We start from the raw sequence: 21031 nt of genomic DNA on the forward strand, positions 1-21031 counted from the left end.
TATGCTTACTGCCCCCTCAAGGTTGTTCACCAGGTACAGTAATTATTAACACCTTCTTCCCCCTTCTGGTAGGGCTTTAATACATTTAACATCACCTAGTAGGCAGAAATTCAACAGGTTTTGCTTCCCCTTGAGTTGTGGTGAATTTCTGCCTACTATTATTATAGATACAGGCAATCCTTGTTTTGCGCAGGGGTTCCATTCCGGACACCCCCACACATCGGCGGAGTGGGCATAAGCCCGCCTTACCCCACCCCTGCCTCACTCCTTTCCTCCCCTTTTCATTATGTCATTATGACATTTTGGGGCTATTTTGGGGTTCGGTGCTGTGCGCAGTCATACAAATGAATGTCATTCAGATGTGTCTAAATCGGGAGTAGCCTGTACCTTGTGTGTGTTTGCATCCATTTGTCATAGGAGCCAACTCCTAGGGGCCAAGATCCCTTTAGCATCCCAAAAAAATATTTGAGGGGGCTGCCTGCTAAAGTTAATGGGCATTACCATTCAAATGTTGTGTGCGCGCTGCATCTTGTGACTGATTATGCAGGGCGGGGCTTACCTGGGCCCCACCAATATTTTCTTCAAGTTGGCACCCCTGCAGGAGACAATGGAAGAATGTACCTTCAGGGGTTAAGTCAAACTATTGGAGAGTTGCAGTGCCTGCTGTGGCTGTAGAGACCGATAGAGGAGAGACATGTTTTGTTACAGCTGGGGCAGAGGAAGGCATCTGGTGGTGCTGTTGCAGATGCACCATGGCGTTTCTTCTCTCCGCACTCCTCCTAGCAGTCATTCCTCTGGTCACTGCTGTGGATACATGACCTATTTTTCTCCAGGGACCATGGTCGTGTGCAAGGGATTCCTATACAAGCGGGGTTGATGTTGCCAACCTTTCTGTCGCATTTACAGATATCTTTGTAATGCAGAGTTAGTCTGACAACAAGCCTAGTGCCTGAAGCCAGTTTCCCCTAGGGCAGCGGTTCTCAACCTGTGGGTCCCCAGATGTTGTTGGACTACAACTCGCATCATCCCTGAACTCTGACCTTGCTAGCTAGGGGTGATGGGAGTTGTAGTTCAACAACATCTGGGGACCCACAGGTTGAGAAAGGCTGCCATAGAGCATGTCCTTGGGGATCCTGCCACCTTCCATTCTGTGGTCATAACGGAGCCAACGGAGATGTCGCTGAGACAGGAGTGAGAACATGCTTAGAATGTGGGCTTGGGAGGGCACATCTTTCTTTCAAACTGTCCTGCCATGTGATGCCCAAAATATTTCTGACACAGAAGGCATATGGAAGGCATTGAGGTGTTGCTCCTGGTGGGTGTACAAGTCGCATCCATAAAGCAGCGGGTTCAACATGCAAGGCTGGTAGACCTTCATCTTGATATTGGTCCACATTCTCCCATACCCTTTAGGAGAGGTGAGCCATTGCCGTAGCTGCCTTGCCAATACACTTGTACAGCTCAGAAACAATGGAAAGGTTGTTGTTTATGGTAGAGCTCAAGCAGACAAAATTGTCTACCACCTCAAGCATGTGGTCACTAATGCTGACGTATGGGTTGCTGGCAACATCCTGACCCAGGATATTGGTCTTCACCAGGCTGATGGTGAGGCCAGACTCCATGCAAGCTTGGGCAGAACAGTTGATGAGTCTCTGTAGAGATTCCTCAATGTGGACTGTCAAGGCTGTGTTGTCTGCAAACGACATCTTTCCAATAAGAATTGGATGCAACTTTGTCATGATGGAGAGACATGTCAGGTTGAACAGACTTTGAATGGAAGTACATACTGTACTTCAGTCGAGCTGAAAGCATAAGAGAGCAACAGGGAGAAAAATACACTAAAGAGAGCTGAAGTGAGAACACAGACCTGTTTCACACCACTCTTTGTAGGAAAGGCATCCAGGGATGAACCGTCATACTGGATGGTGCCATACACGGTCTTGTGGAAGGACACAGTCACACTGTGGAGCTTAGGTGGGCACCCAATCTTGTTGAGCAGCCTGAAGGGTCATTTAAATGGTATTCTATTTAGCTTACAAAACATTTTAAAAACCTGTTGTTGTTGTTGTTGTTGTTGTTGTTGTTGTTGCTGTTGTTACTACTACTACTACTACTACAACATTTATATCCTACATTTTCTCCAAGGAGCTCAGAATGGCATACATAGTTCTCTCCCTCTCTATTTTATCCTCACAACTGTGGGATGTATCATCACTGAAACAGTCAAGTACAACTTTATCCTGTTGCCTAGAGTGGACACACAGGGGAATGCTGCTCCAGAGAGGGAGGACTTCCTGTCATACCTGTTCTGGAGCCTCCTCCCCTTGTGTGTGACCAGGTAGATGGGCATGACCCTAGCAGACCCTGTAAAAGGGCTAGCCACGCAACCATCTTCCCTTTTTCCATTTACTCCTTTCAGACTTCTCTCTTGGACCTCCTCCTCTGGCTCTTAGCCAGCACATGGCTCGTCCTTATAGAGGATGGAAGCCACAAGGTAGAAAGTCTGAGGCCTAGCTCAGACTTCTTTTCTCTACAAATGTAACTGTAACCACAAGATAAAGCCTGCCTTCAGATTACTGCTGTGAACTGAATGTAAGTAAACTTTACTCTTACTTTTAAAGAAGATTGTTGTGCTATTGTGTTTTTAAGAGGGAAATAAAAGGGGAAACTTAGCAGGAACAAGCCAGGCTGGACAAACCAGACTGGATTGCTCAATTTAAAGTATTCTAATGGATCCATCAACTTGCTTCCAGCAATCTGCAAGGGAATGTGCTCTGCTACTTGCTCACTAGGGTGAGTGAGGAGGGATAATATTTAATCAATATATCCTCTCCTACTTCCCTCAACATTCCCACAACAACCACCCTATGAGGTAGATAAGACTGAGAGACTGTGACTGACTCAAGGTCACCCAATGAGCTTCATGTCTGAGTGAAGATCTGAAGCCTGGTCTTTTGGGCCCCTATGTTTCCCTCTTAACAAAGAAATCACTCTCATACAGTTTAAGTAAAGAAGAAAATATAAGGTTTGTTAACAGCAGGGTGTCTTGCCAGGATTCAGCAAATACAGTGATGAAAATCAGACAATAATCCTTAAAAGTCCACTTCACAATGGAGTACACTCTCTGGAGAAGAACTCACAGACATCCTACTCCATTGCAAGAAAGATAAAGAGTGTGCAGTCACAGCAAGGAAGACGTAGAGATTAACACATTCTCTCTCTCCCCCCCCCCCCCGCCCAGATTTGGGGATATGACATCGAAGAGTCCCCTCTATATGGGTTCTGAAACTCTATGGTGCCATTGCCCCTGTTTGTGACTATCTAGCAATCATGTATTTGTAATTTGGCTTCAGATCTTCACACACTTCCTTCATTTGAAAATTCCTAGCAAGCTGGCAGTGGGGGAGGGGAGCTTTTTTGTTGAGGGGGCCATATTTACTCATGGGTAGTGTGCCATGGGTGGGGAGGGTGTGTGGCCTGACAGACAGAGATGTCTGGAGAGTTGCACTTAACCTCTTGCCTGAGGATCCCCATTTCTGCCATAGAATGATCTCAGTACAATCTTCTCATTTTGCGTGCGTGTGTGTAAATTCTGCTCAGGGTTTGATTTTTCCTTCATCTTTATTACACTTTGCTGTTCCACCCAAAATACCTTAAAGGGAAGTCTTCTTTCTGCACATAACTGTTAGTTCTCTTTCTGCACAAAACTGCTCCATTATGGGGAAGCCTTGCCCCTCCTTTCTCTTGCTTTCTGAGAAGTCTTGCTTGTAGGCTTTCCCCTGCTTTTGCACACACTGTACGAACCTGCTCTTCATGCCTAGCTGACCACATCTACAGAACTTGATTGTTACATTGTTTCATGCTATGATCAATCATTAGTAACAGACATCCTAAGCTCATGGAAAACAAACTGTAGCTGCTCTTCATGCCTAGCTGACCACATCTATAGAACTTGATTGTTATATTGTTTCATGCCATATTAATCTCTAGTTACAATTTAATTAGGAGGCTTCATGCCTGTCTAGTTCCAGCTTCGATTCCCAGCCTTTACTCCATCGATGATAAATGATCACACGTAATCCCCACCTCTCACATGTAATTCCCACCTTATGCTTATGTATCAACCAATCAGCGACAAGCACACCTGTGGCAATGCTTGTAATATTCAATAAAAGAGGCTTTTCAGGGTCCGCCCAGACAGACGCCTCATGTTACACCTGCCTCTCTCGTCATTCCTACAAGACCTGAAGGCAGCTCCGTGACTGGTTGGTTGACATATTTCAGTGTAAAATCAGTATAAGAGCAAGAATCTTCATTTCGTGACTTATCCACTAGTGAAGAGTGATATGAGTCAGGCAGACCTCCCTATGGAGGCTTATCCAGATATTGGGTACCACAACTGAGAAGGCCCTGTCCTAAATACCTACCTGCCACAATTCTGAAATCATGGGAACTTGAAGCAGGGCAGCAGAAGAGGAATGATGCTGTAGTCTGGAGCAGGATCATGTGATTGTGGGTACATCCAGAGGTAAACTTTCTAAACAGTTTAGGACAGGGGTATTTTTGCACATATGCGGTTTAATGTATATGTAAAGTGATGCACGGAGGGACGCGGGTGGCACTGTGGCTTAAACCACAGAGCCTAGGGCTTGCCAATCTGAAGGTCGGCGGTTCGAATCCCCGCGATGGGGTGAGCTCCTGTTCCCCGGTCCCAGCTCCTACCAACCTAGCAGTTCGAAAGCACACCTGTGCAAGTAGATAAATAGGTACCGCTCTGGCGGGAAGGTAAACAGCGTTTCCGTGCACTGCTATGGTTCGTCAGAAGCAGCTTAGCCATGCTGGCCACATGACCCAGAAGCTGTACGCCTGCTCCCTCAGCCAATAAAGCAAGATGAGTGCCGCAACCCCAGAGTTGTCCACGACTGGACCTAATGGTCAGGGGTCCCTTTACCTTTAAAGTGATGCACATTGGGACATAAGATCCTATATTCACCAGATACATTAATGGGGTATGAACTAGCAGTGACAGGCCAGGAGGGGAATCATGACATCATAGTAGTTAGCTCCGTGAGAAGACTGTTTCATTGTGCACCAGCTGTAAAAGAAGAAGAAAAAAGGGGGAGGCAAATTTAATGTTAGGGATCATTAGGAATAGGATCAAAAAGAAATCTGGCAATATTATAATGCAACCACTCATTGAATACTTTGCACATTTCAAAAAGGATATTGTAGATATCTGCAAAGGTGCAGAAGAGGGCAACTCAAATGTGTGAGGGGCTAAAGCAAATCTCCTATAAAAAAACAAATCAGCATTTAAGGCTTTTTAGTTTAGGAAAAAGAAGAGTAAGATGGGATGCAATGTATAAAAAAGATGCATGGTGCAGATGAAGTGGATAGAGGAAAGGTTTTCTCACAATACTGGAATCTGAAATGGAGGGATGGCATCCAGTTATGCTGGATGCTAGAAGGTTTGGGGCAGAAAAGAGTAGCACATCGTTTGTTTATTGAATATATATCCTGCCCTTCCCTCGGGAAGAGCCTACGAAATGAAACTATGGAATTTGCTGCTACAAGATGTAGCGAAGGCTGCCAAACCGGACAGCTTTCAAAGAGGATTAGAGGATTTGGCTGCTGGCCGCTGGCTGCTAGTCATCATGGCTATGTACTGCCTCCAGTGCCAGAAGCAGGATCCCTCTGCATACCAATTGCTGGGGAATGCAAGGGGAGGGATCGCTCCTGCCCTCGTGTCCTGCCAGGGGGCTTCCTATCCCACAGGCATCTGCTTGGCCACAGGCTGCTGCACTACATGGCTCGTTGGCTTGATCCTAAGGATTAAAACACACCCTCCAACATTTCTCCGATGAAAATAGGGACGTCCCATTCCATAATGGCAGTTTTACTATGTATACCCCACACATCTTATTGGGTTGCCCCAGTCACTCACATAATAAAACATGTTGGGTTGCCCCAGTCACTCACATAATAAAACATGAAACTTTTTAAAAATAAAACCTTCCCTATACAGCCATACCTTGGGTTACAGCCGCTTCAGGTTGCACGTTTTTGGGTTGTGCACTGCGCCAACCTGGAAGTACCGGAATGGGTTACTTCTGGGTTTCGGTGCTCACGCATGCACAGAGACACTAAATCATGCTTTGCGCATGTAGGTTGCAAACGCTGTGGGTTGCAAACATGCCTCCCGCTCAGATCACGTTCGCAACCCGAGCGTCCACTGTGCAGGGTTGCCTTCAGATGGCTCGGGGGTCAGATAGCTCCATACCCTCCAACATTTCTCCAATGAAAATAGGGACATCCTAAGGAAAAGTGGGACATTCCAGGATCAAATCAGAAACTGGGACAGCTTCCCTAAACCAGGGACGTCCCTGGAAGACAGGGCCACTTGGAGGGTCTGTTGAAATCCTTTGTCTAAGTTTCCCACTACAGAAGTTCGAGGAAAATTATATCAAAGATGTGTTCTCTCTAGGAATTCAGCTCTCCTTAAGTCTTAACCCTTTTATACACTTGTACAGTAAACAAAAATGGTCATTTGGGCTGTGGATTTTCCTCACAGTACTGTCAGGGTTGGGCTTGGGTTGGCAGATTTTGACGGAGGAGGAAGAAACGGAGTGGAGACTAAACTCTGGGAACCTGAGTTAGAGTAGGGAGGACCTGGGATGCTTGCTTTCACCCCTGGGGAGGGCTTGGAGCAGTCAAGCAGGGGCAGCAGCCTGAACAGGAGTCTGCAGTCTTGTCACCTAATACTAGGAACTGCTGTCACTACTGAGAGCAGAGTCAGCCACTTGGAAGACAGTGCACATTTAATGCTTTTTTAAAAATGTATTTTTATTAAAGATTTTCTTGGTTTACAAAAGTATGTGCAATCTCTCTCTCTCTTTTGAGAAAAACCTGCTAATTTTCAGAGACTTTACAGGTCATATAAAATCTCTGAAAATTAGCGGGTTTCTCTCAAAACCAGTCCAAATTTTATAACCAGAAAATCAGTATTATAAAAATCCTCATTTTTTCTTAATCTGTGGAAAAAAATTCTACAGAAAATTTGAGGATGAATTTGAATGCGTCTAGAGTTGCCATGGCAACCCACTTGTTTACTTTTCCAAGGTACAGTCTAAACAGTGTGGGCAGCCCCATTTACATAGTGGTTTTATACTGCCTTTTCTACTGTACTGTCTAAAGTCTGCACACAAACAGACATCAGAAGAAAGAGTTTGTTCTCCTCTGTACAAAATGCAGCCCTAATACTTTCATTATAAACTTATATATGATCATTTTTACAGGAAAACCAAATAAAGCGTTAGAAACAAACTGCTACCATCCTGGCAAAGAACATACCCTCTAACTTTGTCCACACTGGAGCAAAATGTGGCTTTGCACCAGCCTGTCTTTCCATTCATGTGGGGGTGTCCACGTGACATCCTCCTCACCTCAGTGTTGTCCCAGATACTACCTCCACCCTACACTAAATGCAATATTTTAATATCCTTGGAAAATCTGGAAAGTCCAAGACTGAAACAACAACAACACACATTTTGTAGACAAGTCCTATGTGTTCAGTTTTAACATTACCATTGAAAAAATTTCCGTTCTCTGATGGCTGCTGCACAAATTTACGTTTCAATGCCTACACATTAAGTTGCTTGATTTGATTTATTATATTTCTATTCCTCTTTTCATTCAAGTGAATTGCAAAGCGGCTCACAAACAATAAATAACAATAACATAAAGAAACATTGCAAACACAACACAAATCATATAGAACAATTAACAAATTATCTGTAAAACCTTTATAATCCATAGAGCACCACCCAGAAAACAACTAAGAAGTAAGCTAAAAGCACAATTAAAGCAAGTCATATTGTAAGATTCACAAAGTACTACAGCATTCATGATCTGTAAAACAACACCAGCAATATTAACAAAATAGCAGCCAAAAAATAGACTAAGCACTGTTAAGTTCTTACACCCACTCTCCACACACCCCATGATTTTCGTTCTATTCAGTCCATTAAAATACAGATGCACATACAGCTTCCTTCTGAAGGTTCTTTGGGCTATAGGTAAAGCCAACCATCCCATGAAGACAAAGTGTCTCACCTCTCACAGCTCTTTCTCTGGAAACAGCTATGAGATGTAAACTCCCTGAAGCAGTCAAATACAACATTTCCTGTTTTCCCAGAGTTGCTCCAGCCAGGAGGACTTCCTGTCACACCTGGTCTGGAGCATCCTTCCCCGGTGTGTGGCCAGTAGATGGACTTGACCCTAGCGGACCCTATAAAAGGGCTACCCAGGCAGCCATCTTTCTTTTTTCCACCTTATTCCATCTTGCCTTTTGCTGTCTGCTGGCTCTCAGCCAGCAGCACATGGGCCCATCCCTCACAGAGGATGAACCCACACTTTTCTCTGAAACTGTAACTACAAGCTAAAGCCTGCTTGCAAGACCATACTGTGAACTGAATGTAAGTAAACCTTATCATTACTTTTAAAAGAAGACTGTTGTGTCATTATTGTTTAACAGAGGGAACTAAAGGGTATTTACCAGGAACAATCCAATCTGGACAAGCCAGACTGGATTGCTTAACTCAAATAGTTCTAATGAATCCATCCTGCAATGTACAAGGGAATGTGCTCTGCTACTAGCTCACTAGCGTGAGTGAAGAAGGATAACATTTAATCAATATAGCCTCTCCTACTATCCACAACATTCCCACAACAGCTCCCTTACAAAGGCTCCTAGGGCTGGGGAGTGGGCAAGGCAGGTGGGAAAAGCCATTGCCTGGTGGCCAGCACAAAGTATCTCTCCCCCCAGTGTTCTGACACAGGGTGGACCACACAGGGCAGTCTTGTGTTTGGGTATCCTTGGCTACTTTATGAGCCATGTCTCATACAGGTATATGCCAGCTCTGCTCATAGTTCCTAGCATTATAGCAGGGCTGGGGAACCTGGGGCCCTCCAGCTCTTGCTGAACTCCAACATCCTTCAGTCCCAGCCAGCATATGCAATGGTGGGGGATGGTGGAAGTTGGAGTCCAACCAGGGGCAGATTAAAGCAACTGGAGGCCCTGGGCTAGGAGAACTTGGGAGGCCCAAACTAATAGCATCCAGTAAAGTTCCCATTGTTTTGTAAACCAAATGTTTCATCATCTCCCCTAAATGCCAAGCTACATTCTGGTAAAGGGAAATCACTGCAAAAACTCACTGAAGTGTGTGTCTCCAGTAATCCTGCTCTGCTTTAATTTACTCGGTGAGTTTTGATGTGAGCATCTGGCCACACTTTTTTGTTAAGTATGGTAGCATAGAGTTCATATGATTTAAAGAGTTTCCATGGGTTTGAACAAGATAAGCATGATGCCAATCAGCAAATCTGGTAGAGGCTAAAGCTGTAGTTGAGGTAGTTTGGTTAGAGAAAAGTTTGCACACAAAACAGTAGACTTCTCCTTTTTGTGGGAAGATAAACTAGTTGTTCTCGAGGATAGATTTCCTGATTTACTTTGGTGGAATAGAATAAATTATTTGAGCAGAACCAGGTCTGTTTTTTGTATGTCTGCTTCAAAGTGATAAAAGGTCCATCCCAGTGCTGACATTCTGATGGACCTTTCTCAATCCAGAAAGATATTTCCTTGTCATTCAATGTGGTCCATAAACCGACACCATTATTGTATCTAAAATCACTACCAGCATGCATGAACAGTTGGCGTTTTTGTGTCTGCACTGAGATAATTTGCTTTGCTTTCCAATTCTTTAAGACAGTAATGAGTTTGCCACTGCTTCTTTTGGTGTAACTATCTCGTGGCATGTTCCTTCAGTGTCTTGTGTTAATTCTTTTAAATATATATATATAATTTTTATAAATTTTCTGTTTTACATTTTAGAATATTCACTTAAACAACCTTAAAATATCAGTGACTTCCTTTCCTCTCTTTTCATGGTTCATATTGCACAACATAAATCCCTGCATATTTTATATAAACTAAACCAATCAGTATTCCATTATAGCATCCACCAAAACTTATTTACACTGTTGAATTTATCTTAATGCTGCCCACGTTTTCAGATATACACAATTTCCCTCCATATATTCAATAAACAGTTCCCAATTTTCTTTAAACGTATGTTCTTCTTGTTCCATGTGTTAGGTCTGCAAGCTGTGCAAATTCCATCAGTTTTAAGTTGCCATTCTTCTTTAGCTGGGACTTTGCTTGTTTTCCATTTTGGGGCTAACAAAACATGAGCTGCAGTAGTGGCATACATAAATAACTTTTTCTGACACCTGGGAATTTCTGTCCGCGTTATCCCCAACAAAAAGGACTCTGGGGTTTTTTTTGGAAAAGTACTTTTAAACGTTTTTTTCAGTTCATTATAAATTATTTCCCAATACTCTTTTACCCTTTTACAGGTCCACCACTTCTGCCTTGTGTTAATTCTTTGACTGTAGGTCCTGTCACTTCATTTTGACTTTCTCCAGAAGAATCTGCACTTGTAGTGGTAGTTACTGACAACAATTCTCCTTGAAGTTCTTGGGAGGCTGTGTTCTGTATATAAACTGGTTGTTCTTCAGTCTGCTCAGTGTAGTCTACTTGATTTTCTGTAAACACAAATGTTCTGTGTCTGAGGGATTATGTAGGACAGTTTCTGCTTGCTGTACAAAGCCATATGACATGGCTGGCTTTAGACATTTGAGTGTTTGCTTCTGCTCTTTTGTCACTTTCGTGTACTAGCACCACTTTCATATCACTTACTCATTATTATTTTCACAAAAAGTCAAAATTAAATATTTTTGTGATTCACTGCGATGTAGAAGAATCTTCGCTTGTTCTCAGAATGCATGCTATAATGATAGACAGTGATCTGAACACTTACATTGCTTCATAGCTGACTTTACCATTTGATTTTGAATAGTTTTAAAGCCTCCATGAGCTTTACTAAACAGTAAGTACTCACTTGTGTAACTATTATACAGTCATAGACTCATATGTCACTTGTTTAATGTTACAAAGCAACTGGGCCGAGATAGTAAAATCTGCCTGTTGTTGTTTTTTTAATTGGTAAGAAGCTAATGCCCTCCCTAGATTATGAGGCCCACTCAGACTGTATGTAAATCTGGCACTGAGTTTAATACTATCTGGAGAAGCACAGGTTTCACATCCAGCAATCAAAACTGCATTCCCATCATCTCAGGCTGATGAGCAGCAAGTTATTTAATCTGTCTGTTTTAAAAAGGAGTGCTATATTTGTATCCTGCCTTTCTGTCCCACAGAACGGGACACCCAAAGCAGCCAATGAAGCAATTTACAACAACAACAACAACAAACCTTAAGTACAAATAATAATACCTATCATTTGTGAAGGGGTGGAAAACAAGAGGAGAAACAAATGATTTGTGCTGTGGCACAAGTCATCTGATAAGGGCTGTTGATGTATGTGCATCTGCTGAGATGATGTCTGCTGCTACATGCAATGAACCAGAGAGGTCTGTGAATCATCTGGGCTTACTCTCCACCCCACTCCTGCCACACACTGTCCACACTCTGTTGTTATAATACACTGATGGGTGGATGAATACATGTGCCAGCATCCCACGGTATTATGGAGCTATTTGGCAAGAGGCAGGTCACAGTTCAGTGCTAGAGAGCACCTGCTCTGCATGCAGAAGATGCAAGTGAAATTCTCTTGTACTTCCTCTCTGAAATTGGGGTGGCAGGAAGGGGTTTTCATATAGAGTAAGGGACTGCCAACTTCCTAAAATCTAGGGAGGGCAGCCCCCTCAAATTTTTTGGGGGGGCCAAAGGGACCTCAGCTCCTGGGAGATGACTCCTATGGCCTGGGGAGTGTACAGATGGTGGGCACAGATATATTCTGCTCTGGAACATTTCTCACCTCCAATAAAAAACATTGGGAGCACAGAACTGTGTTGCCCTTCCTACTCTGGAACAGGTCATAGGATGCCTCTTAAATGGCCTGTTCCAGATTCTCTCCCATGATCCCAATGTTCTTCTGCCATCTCAGTCCAGAAGAACCTTTCTTTCCATAACACAGTGGAAGTGTAGTTGTGTGTTAGCACTGATAGAGGCTCCTCTGCCAAAGCTTGGATTGAGGCTTGGACCCTGAAATGATTTGCTTCTGGGTGTTCTGCACCCCATTACAAACCATTATTGAATCCATCCTCCAGTTTCTACTCTTAACCACATTTTTATGTAGAATAATTACCATTCATACCAACTGAAGTTACTTCCAAGTATGAAAACTTACTGTTGCTACCTGAGGCCCAATTCTGTTTGTTTGTTTTTATTATTTATTTTTTAAGGGGTTTGGTTCTGTGCCCTTAACAGCCATATAAGAAATCAACATTCAACAAATGCTTTTACTGACATTGGCGGAACATCCGCTAACTTCTGCCTGCCGTGGTGCTGCTATGAGCATATACCTTCTGCCCATAGAAGGACAGCAACCGTCCCTTCAGGGGAAGAAACATCCTTTTAAATCCGAGTTGTCTCCCTTACATTACACTACTTTTGGGGTTTGGAATGGTTCTGCCCGTGCCTGTATCTGCAATGCAGCTCCAATTTATTAAGCCAAAATTGCTGTAACTTAATCTGATGATCGTCATTCGGAATTCCCCCCTACCTGACAGGACACACATACCACAAATCTTTGTGACATGCTCCGCCATATTTCAGAAGCAAGTCCCCTAGAATTCAGTGGGGCTTACCTCTGGGTAGGCACGACAAGGAGGGCCCTCGTCTAGTGCGCTTTGCCGCGAGACTAGGGTTGCCATTCTGTGCGCGCTTATTTGGGAGCGAATGCGGTCGAATCTAGTGTGATTTCCCTCTGAGTAAAGCTGCACAGGCTTGGGTTATTTATTCCCAAAATCTTAAGGAATCTTTTTTGTTGTTGTTCTTCTAAAAAACAAGGTGCAAAACAGCAACCTGGGATAGGTTTGTAAAGCACATGGCGTTTGTACGCAGCGATCATAATAGATCAGACGCTTTTCTGCAGCTCCCAAAATGTTACTCTGAATCCCTGAGATCAGGGATGAAGATGGATAGAACGTTTTGCCCGGAATATCATGAAGTTTCGCGGGTATATTTTTTATTATCAGTCTCTGTCCATGGTTTCTAGCCAACCTAATCAGAGAAAAACAGTTTATCCATCCAGCCCAGCTGAGGATAATACTTCATGTCTCCGATGAAGCGAGTTTTGGCACACAAAAGCTGATGCCACAATAAATGTGTTGGCCCTTATGGCTGCCGCATTACTCTGCCTTGTTTTGCTGCCACAGACTTACAAAACCACACATCTCTGTGGGGTGGAGTCGGGGGAGATGGGGTGTTTAAGGAGCAGGCAAAAGTCTGGTGCGTAACGGGAGCAATGCGCAAAAGCCTCGGCTGGCGCGTTGGAGACTCCGGGCTATGGCGAGAAATCCATTCTGCTCCAGTGGGGCGCAGTGAAGTGCAAAGCGCAATGTTTAAGGAGAACTGGGAAGCTCGTTCTGAGCACATTTAGGTGAAAGGAAACCCTGTGGTTAATTTGAATGCCAAACTTATTTTCACATTTTAACGACACTGATAAGTGACGACGGGGGGAGGGGGGCTGTCGTTGTGGAACACCGCAAATGCTGAACAAATTGGCCAGACGTAGCTTTAAATCCCACAAAGGCTCCAGCTAATTATTTAATTCTTATAAATATAATAAGCTGTAGGTGATATTTTATAGTGTTTGTATTTCAAATTGGGGAGTCTGTCCTCTTTGTGTCTTTGCAACCCGAACACATTTGAGATGAGAAGGATAAGAGCTCTGCTGTGGACCCTTTAGAGAACGCTTCTTTTCGAAAAGAGAGGACTGAGCTTTAAAGGTTGCATTTTTAACAGGTTTCCTTCAAATTACATTTTAGCCCCGATTGCGTAAAGACAGATAACTTTATCTAGCTAGGGATTCAAAAGGAGATTATTATTTTCATCTCATTCTCTGTTAGAATTTAGTAAACATTATGAGTCCTGCTATTGGAGTTTAGGGGGAACGTGAGAAAGCAGGAATGATTTCTTATTAAATAGCTTTTGATAGGAGTGCATTTTATTTGCCTCTGTACTTTATTCAGAGGAAAGCAGAAAAGGCAAACGTCGATTAATTGGAGATTTGTGTCAAAGTATATACTGTGCGCATGTTTATATACTGATATATATTAAACGCTAAAGATTAGTATATGTTGGAAGCCTAATATTTGCCAGACCCGGGCATCGGTCTTAGCGAAGAAAGAATCACCAAGGCATGCGCCATTTAAAGAGACTGGGCGCGATCCGTTCCAAACGATGTGTTATTTAACCTCCCACGGATTTGAACAGAATTATATTTCTCACTTGGGACTTCAGAGGACTTCGTTTCGGCATCGAATTCCGAACCACTAGCACCACCCAGCCCACACTAAGCAAGGCTACATCTCTTGGGCTTCCGCGGCAGGAGTCCAGTAAGTGCTTAACTTCCACCCCTATCTGAAGAAGTGTGCATGCACACGAAAGCTCATACCAAGAACTAACTTAGTTGGTCTTTAAGGTGCTACTGGAAGGAATTTTTTTTTATTTTGACTATGGCAGACCAACACGGCTACCTATCTACTACTTCCACCCCATTGAAATCGATGGGGCTTTTAAAAAGTGTTTCACTTTGTCAGGAAGGCGCCAGTGCCCAGTAGATTCCTCAGATCCAGAGGGGTGTGTGTGTGTGTGATTTCTCCTCCCCCTTCTGCAAAGGCGAGGGTGGGGGAAGTAAGTAAGTAATTTTTTTAATGAAAAACCTTTATTGTGCGCGCCTAGGTGTATGTACATAAATAAATAAATAAATATCCCTCAGTTATTACAGAAAACGGTACAATCACATCACTATAGATCTGAAGCATCATCATACAGACTTTTTTTTTCTTCAAGGAAGAAGAAAAACAAAAGATTTTTTTTTATAAAAAAAAGGGGGGGGGGAGAAAGAAACAACCAAGGTAGCCCAATGACTGGCAACGCTCCACTTCCCGATTAAGTCCCTGCCTCTCAAGATCATGGCAAGCCCCTGTAGATCGTAAGATCTACCTTTTGCCAGGTTCAGGGGAGCAAGGGAGAGAGAGAGAGTTCGCTTAAAGGTTTGGATTCAGCCGCAAAGCAGAGGGATCCTCAGACCCGGACGGAGATGCACCAGATTTCTCTTCCCGAACTCCCACCCCGCTATTTGTTTTTGTTTTTTTGAGGGAGAGAGAGAAATATCGGAATTGGCAATCTCCATTCACTAGGTTCAGTTAATATCGTCCCACTTCATAACAGAGTGGCGACCTAATCATAGCACAGTAGAATTGGAAGGGACCCAAGAGTCACCTAGTCCAAACCCAAAGAGCAAATCCGGATGGGGAATATATTATATCCCTCCTCCTCAACAGCTCCGGAGCGTTAAAAACAAAACAAAAACACCCCACACTTATTTACAGAGTCTGTCTAGCCAACCCGGTCTTCAACGAGGCCAGCCAAGGCTCTCTCGTCAATTTCATCGCTATACATCGGGGGGAGAGAAACCAGCGCTGCCGTTTGGCCTAGGGAGCATCGGCCCTCTCAGGGCGTCAGGGCGAGGTCTTTCTCGTCTTTGCCCGAAGAAGAGGGCGAGATGGGCAAGTCCTCGTCGTCTTCGGAGCACTTGGCCGCGGCGGAGAGGGAAGCGCACTTGCAGCTGTGCGCCGCCGAGCCGCCTCCGGAGCGGTGCGAGCCGCTCTTGCCTTCTTTCTTGTGCTTGACTCGCCGGTTCTGGAACCAGATCTTCACCTGCTTCTCGGACAGGTTCAGGTAGGTGGCGATCTCGATGCGCCTCAGCCGGGACAGGTACATGTTGGAGGCGAACTCGCGCTCCAGCTCCAGCAGCTGCGTGCTGGTGAAGGCGGTGCGCATCCGCTTGCTGCTGGGCAGCTGGCCCGACGTACTGTCTGCAGGAGGGACGGGAGGGTGGGGAGCGGAAGGAGAAAAGCGCAAAGTCAAGACCAACTGAGTGCAAACCTCTCTGGGCTGGCAAATCCCCAAACCACAAAGCCCACAACACTCCAGAATGTGTAACCGAGGCCCCGCAAACTCAGGTTTAAACGCATTCCGGATGAAATAATCAATTCGTTAAGAGTATTTAGGATGAAATACAGTAATCAATTCGTTAAGAGTATTTAGGGATCTGGAGCGGAAGAAAATATCCCTCAGCCTATTTGTAATGGAGCGAGGGGAAATGCAAGATTCTGGACCCTTCCAAAAACCCACCACGCGTTCCATGCGCATTTCCCCCGCTACATAGGCATGCTCTGCGCTTGGCATCCCATCTGGTAACTTGATCCTAAATGGGGAATGCTCCACTGAAGTCAATGAGGGCTTGCTAGTTTATAGGGCTGCAGGAATTTACGCGCACTTTACTTGGCTGCGGTGGCTCAGAACGCGCAGCTACAGCTCCAGAGCCCCAGGCCTAGCGAAGCCAGACGAGGTGAGATCGGAGGCAACTCTGGGACACCGCGCGCCTCTCGAATAGAGTCAGGCACAGGCAAGAGGTCTCTGGCACTGAACAAACCCACATGGAAGCGATCTCGTCCCATTACAAATGGCAATTTGTTAATGAAATCTATCGGGCTCCAATGACTTGTTAGGGACTTTTAATCTCTCTGGCACACCCAGCGCTGAACTGTGCGCACTCTCAGCTTGCAGGTTGTGTTAAGCTTTGGGGTCCCGCGCAAGAAAATTGGGACAGGAGACAGTGTCTGATCTGTCCCTCCCCGCATTTAATACGCCGATCCTTCGATCGCTTACTCGCGAGTCAGTTCTGTGGCTCCTCCTTGCAAATTATAGACGTGAAGACCTGGCGCGCTACTTGGAAACAGCGAGACCAGCTTCCTAGCCCACGTGTGCGTGGATCGCTCTTGGCACTACCCTGGCCAGGATCTCAGGCGAGGATCAACCCCCCCGCACCCGTCCGCGCACCCGTGTTTCCCGGGATTGAGCCCCCGACTCTTGCCACCCCAGAGGACGTCCAGACAACGACTCACCGACGGAGATGCAGTGGAAGTGCCGCGGGTCCGGCAGGGAGTAGGCGCTCTGGTAGAGGGTGGGCGCATGGCCCGCTGTCGCCGAGCCTCCGGGGGCCGGCCTGGCGGCCAGGGGCGACGGGCAGTACTGGGAGGCGAAGGGCGGGAAGGACGCCTTGAGGAGCGGCAGAGCGGGCGGCGGCGGCGGCGGGTGCAGCTGTGAGGCGGCTGCCACGCACAGCGGGCACACGCAGAGCAGACCGGCCTTCCGCGCTGCCGCGGTGGCTCCCGGCGCGGCGGGGCAGGCGCCTCCGGAGGCGGCCGAGAGCCCGTGGAGAGGGTGCGAGGGGTGCACGGCGTAGGGGAAGAGCGGCGGCGGCGGCGGGCTGCCGGGCGAGGTGCCGCCCTTCTTGTCGCCGGTGCCTTCGCGCAGCACCAGCGCGTCCACCAGGAAGGACCGCGGCATGACTCCGCCCCGTCCAGCCTCGCCTGGGGCGCCTTGGCTCCGCGGCTGCTGTTGCTTTTCTGATGCTGCTGCTGCTACTGCCCGGCGGCCGGCTCTTCGCAGGGCGCTGACCAGCGCCAGTGGTGCTGAAAGGGCCGCGCGGCCCTCTTTAAATAGCCCCTTCGGGGGCCATGTGATGCGGGCTGCGCCGGGAGCGGCCCCGGCCCCCGTCAATAGGCTTTTTGTTGCGCGCCTTGGCACCGCCGCTGCACGCTCCCTCATTATGCCCCTTGTTCGCCAAAGGGACTGCACAATGTCCCCCATTCTTGTCAACCCCACCCACGCTCCTCGGGCCGGCTTCCCTCTAGACACCCCCTCTCTTCTCCTCCCCTCCCCTCCCTCGCCCCGCGGCCAATCCCTTGGCTTCTCCGGCAGCCTCCGAGGCCTCTGGTCTTCCCCCTGTTGCGCTCTTCTTTTCGTTTGGCCGGATCAGTCCGTTTCCTACCGGGCGCCTGCTTGTGACTGTAGTCCGCTCCCCCCACCCCACCCCGGTCAGCTTTCTTAGGCGGTTCTAGCCTTTGGAGAGCCTTTTTCCTAGTGCAGGCAACCCTTAGCCCACGAGCTGCAGTTCAGTGTTTTGCTGGGTACGCATCCTTGGCTTTGAAATAAAGCTCGTTCCTGTCACGTTCCAACATAGAAGTTTAAAAAAATCAACAAGTGTAGAGGAGGGCTTCATTGCCCGAAGTAACGCCGCGTGCTCGTGTGTGCATTAGGAAGCAGGAAGCTATAGGATTTGCGCTCAAGAGAGCCTATGGTCCACGTCCACACACACACACACACACACACACACGAGTGACTTGCATGTGAGTTTCAGCAGCAATTGGTGGAATCTGCGAACTGGTCCTAAACACGTAGACTTGGAAAAGTCATTGCGCTCTGAATCATAGCTTTGGTTTAACTTTTTAGGATGGAAAGTGCCACGCTGGGATCCTAAGAATCCTTGACGCCCGTTGATTTCACAATAACATTTAAGATTTCAGCCTTCTATGGGAAGAAGAAATATTGATTTCTACTTCCATGATTTCGATTTTCAAACAGCATTTAGAATCTGAACGCATTTACTTTGAAATAAACCCAGTACAGTGCAATAAACCCTTTTACCTGAATAATTTATTTTCCCCCTTTTTAATCACCAGGAAGACTCCCCCCGCGCGCGTTTATTTGTTTGTGTGTTTTTAAAAAGATATTTACACACAAGGTGCGCTGCAAGTCAGTAAAATCGGTCCCTTGTGTGTGTGGAGGGGAGGGAACTGACTCACGTGATAAAGTGGCATAGAATGTTTAGTAAGAACCTGATAGCAGCCTAGAATCACATCCTGATTTTTCGATCCATTACTTGGCTTAGATCTCATCTTTCTAGACTTAGACCTTGTCGTCTTACTTAGACCTCACCACCTGACATAGAACGTGGAGAGGAAACCAGAAGGAGGGTGGTGCAAACTTGGCAAAGGGTTAAAGTGGGCAATTGCAGTTACAGGTCCTTAAAAAAACGTCATTACAGTTGAGAGTGATTACTGAGGCTGCTATCCTAGACACTCTTCTATGCTATCCTATGCCTCACTGAATGCAGTCAGATTTACTTAAAATCAGGCATGCCTAGGATTGCAGAGTGGGAGGTTAAGACAAAGCCTCCTGCAGTCTTACTTGCTTAGGAATACGACTCATTTATCGGAACGACGTCGATTGCTGGCGATGACAGTCAACAGCACAGCGCACAATAATGTAGAGTTATCAGTGGAGGAGATGTTTTACAAAACATAACAACTACTTGCTCTGACCCCTGAGGCACTTTCAAACTACATTTTGACAGAGGGAAGCCACCTCAGTGGCACTTTCTTCTGAGCAAACAGGTTTAGGAAGGGTGGATTCCAATGTGACTCAGTGCCACTGAGATCAAGAAAATAATTTTACCAGTGAAAACTGGGGTGCGGGGAGGATGCTAACCTGTTCTCGTGGGTGCCACCCAGCCAACCCGGTGGCAATTTTTCCACGCGCTTCCACGGGGCGTGGTAACCTGCACGATCCATATCCTTTGGTAGGAAAACCTTGCGATGCTCTCCACCACGTAAGCTGCTTAGCTTATGTTTTGCAAACCCGACCCCACACCCTCAGCAGCAATGCGGTGATAGGAGGTAAATGCACCTTTCCCGTATATTTTCGAATGCACTCGATGCTATTCCATGCTGCACGATTCAGTGGGGGGGGGTGTTGGGAGGTGGTGGCCTCTTATTTCCTGCAGATAATAAATGCAATGTCGCTACGTAAAGAACAGGGGTGGAACAGACCCTTTTCGTCCACATTCCTCATGTCTCCTTTCCCTCGGATGATTCTCGAGAGTCATATTGTCTACCCTACTAGGCTTTTATTGTGTAAAGCAGATCCAGGTTGTAAATCCACATGCCTGGGAGTAAGCCCCATGGAACTCAGTAGTATTTACTTCTGAGAAGACATGCGTAAAATTTTGTTGCCAAGAGTTGCTTTAACCATTAGCATGGCTTACCCATCTCCCTTTTGCGCGCTCGCTACCTCCAGCCACCGCCAATCTGGTGTTTTGGTTTTTATTTTAATGACGATGCTGTTTTTGACCCGTGCACCCGAGATACAGGAACGATGTGACATATGTTTAAATGACCCTGTCGTAGATCATGCCTGACTGGCGTGTCAACAGATGAGAGAATCTACGAATGGAAAACTTTTCTTTATGAGTTTTTGCGAGAAATATAGCTGCATATAATGTTCTGGGTGCCGGTAAATGCTTAACAGGTAGAGCGTGCAAGCGTCTGCTTAATTCTGACTTTAGTGGTTTGTAAATGGGACCCTGCACGCTTCTGATGCCTGCCATCCAGGCACCGTGACCCAAAGCTCTCATGCACTGGAGATTTCAGCAGATTCTTGGAATCTCCAAATCTTCCAAGATCCCTCTGTAAACTTCATTTGGCACCATATTACTGACGTTCCCTTGCTCGTTAATGTTTCATAATTGTAATCCATTGAAGTGAGTTCCATTGAGATCTGAGGGATTTGCTTCCACGCAAACATGCTTCTGTTTGAAGAGTATATCAATATTCCTGTGTGTCACACGTACATCTCTCTCTCTCTCTCTCTCTCTCTCTCTCTCTCTCCCTCTCTCCCTCTCTCCCTCTCCCTCTCCCTCTCCCTCTCCTCTCTCTCCCCCTTCCCCCTCGCTCTCACTTGACAATATCTGGTAGTGGACTAAAACCCATAGAGTTGCTTTCTTTTCGTTGCTGAGTTAGATTAAGACAGGTGTGAAGAAGAAAATGCATTTCTATGGCCAACGAACACTGCGACCGAATGCATTGCCCATTGCCAATTCTTCATAACCCTTTAAAAACAACAACAAATACGGGAAAATTCAACTGACTCGACTAGCTGCAACTGTAGGGAGACAGAACCTGAGTCTGCCAGACAAGTTGAATACCATTTATAGTTCAACTGGAGAGATAAGGCTGCACGTGCGTATTTCCAGCCGGTATC

The 21031-nt window shown here is 46.0% G+C and overlaps 1 protein-coding gene across 1 annotated transcript; it reads right to left on the minus strand.

Annotated features, from left to right (window-relative positions):
* Positions 1–14966: 14966 nt before the first annotated feature.
* Positions 14967–17758, minus strand: GSX1 (GS homeobox 1; the record flags this gene model as incomplete). The annotated part of the gene is made up of 2 exons (XM_083498974.1): positions 14967–15960; positions 17053–17758. 2 exons carry the CDS (start codon positions 17756–17758, stop codon positions 15596–15598), a joined length of 1071 nt encoding a protein of 356 aa, XP_083355100.1. The 3' UTR covers positions 14967–15595.
* Between the last annotated feature and the right edge of the window lie 3273 nt (positions 17759–21031).

This window comes from Podarcis liolepis (genome assembly GCF_965112155.1).
Source record: "Podarcis liolepis genome assembly, chromosome: 4".
Lineage (NCBI taxonomy): Eukaryota > Metazoa > Chordata > Lepidosauria > Squamata > Lacertidae > Podarcis > Podarcis liolepis.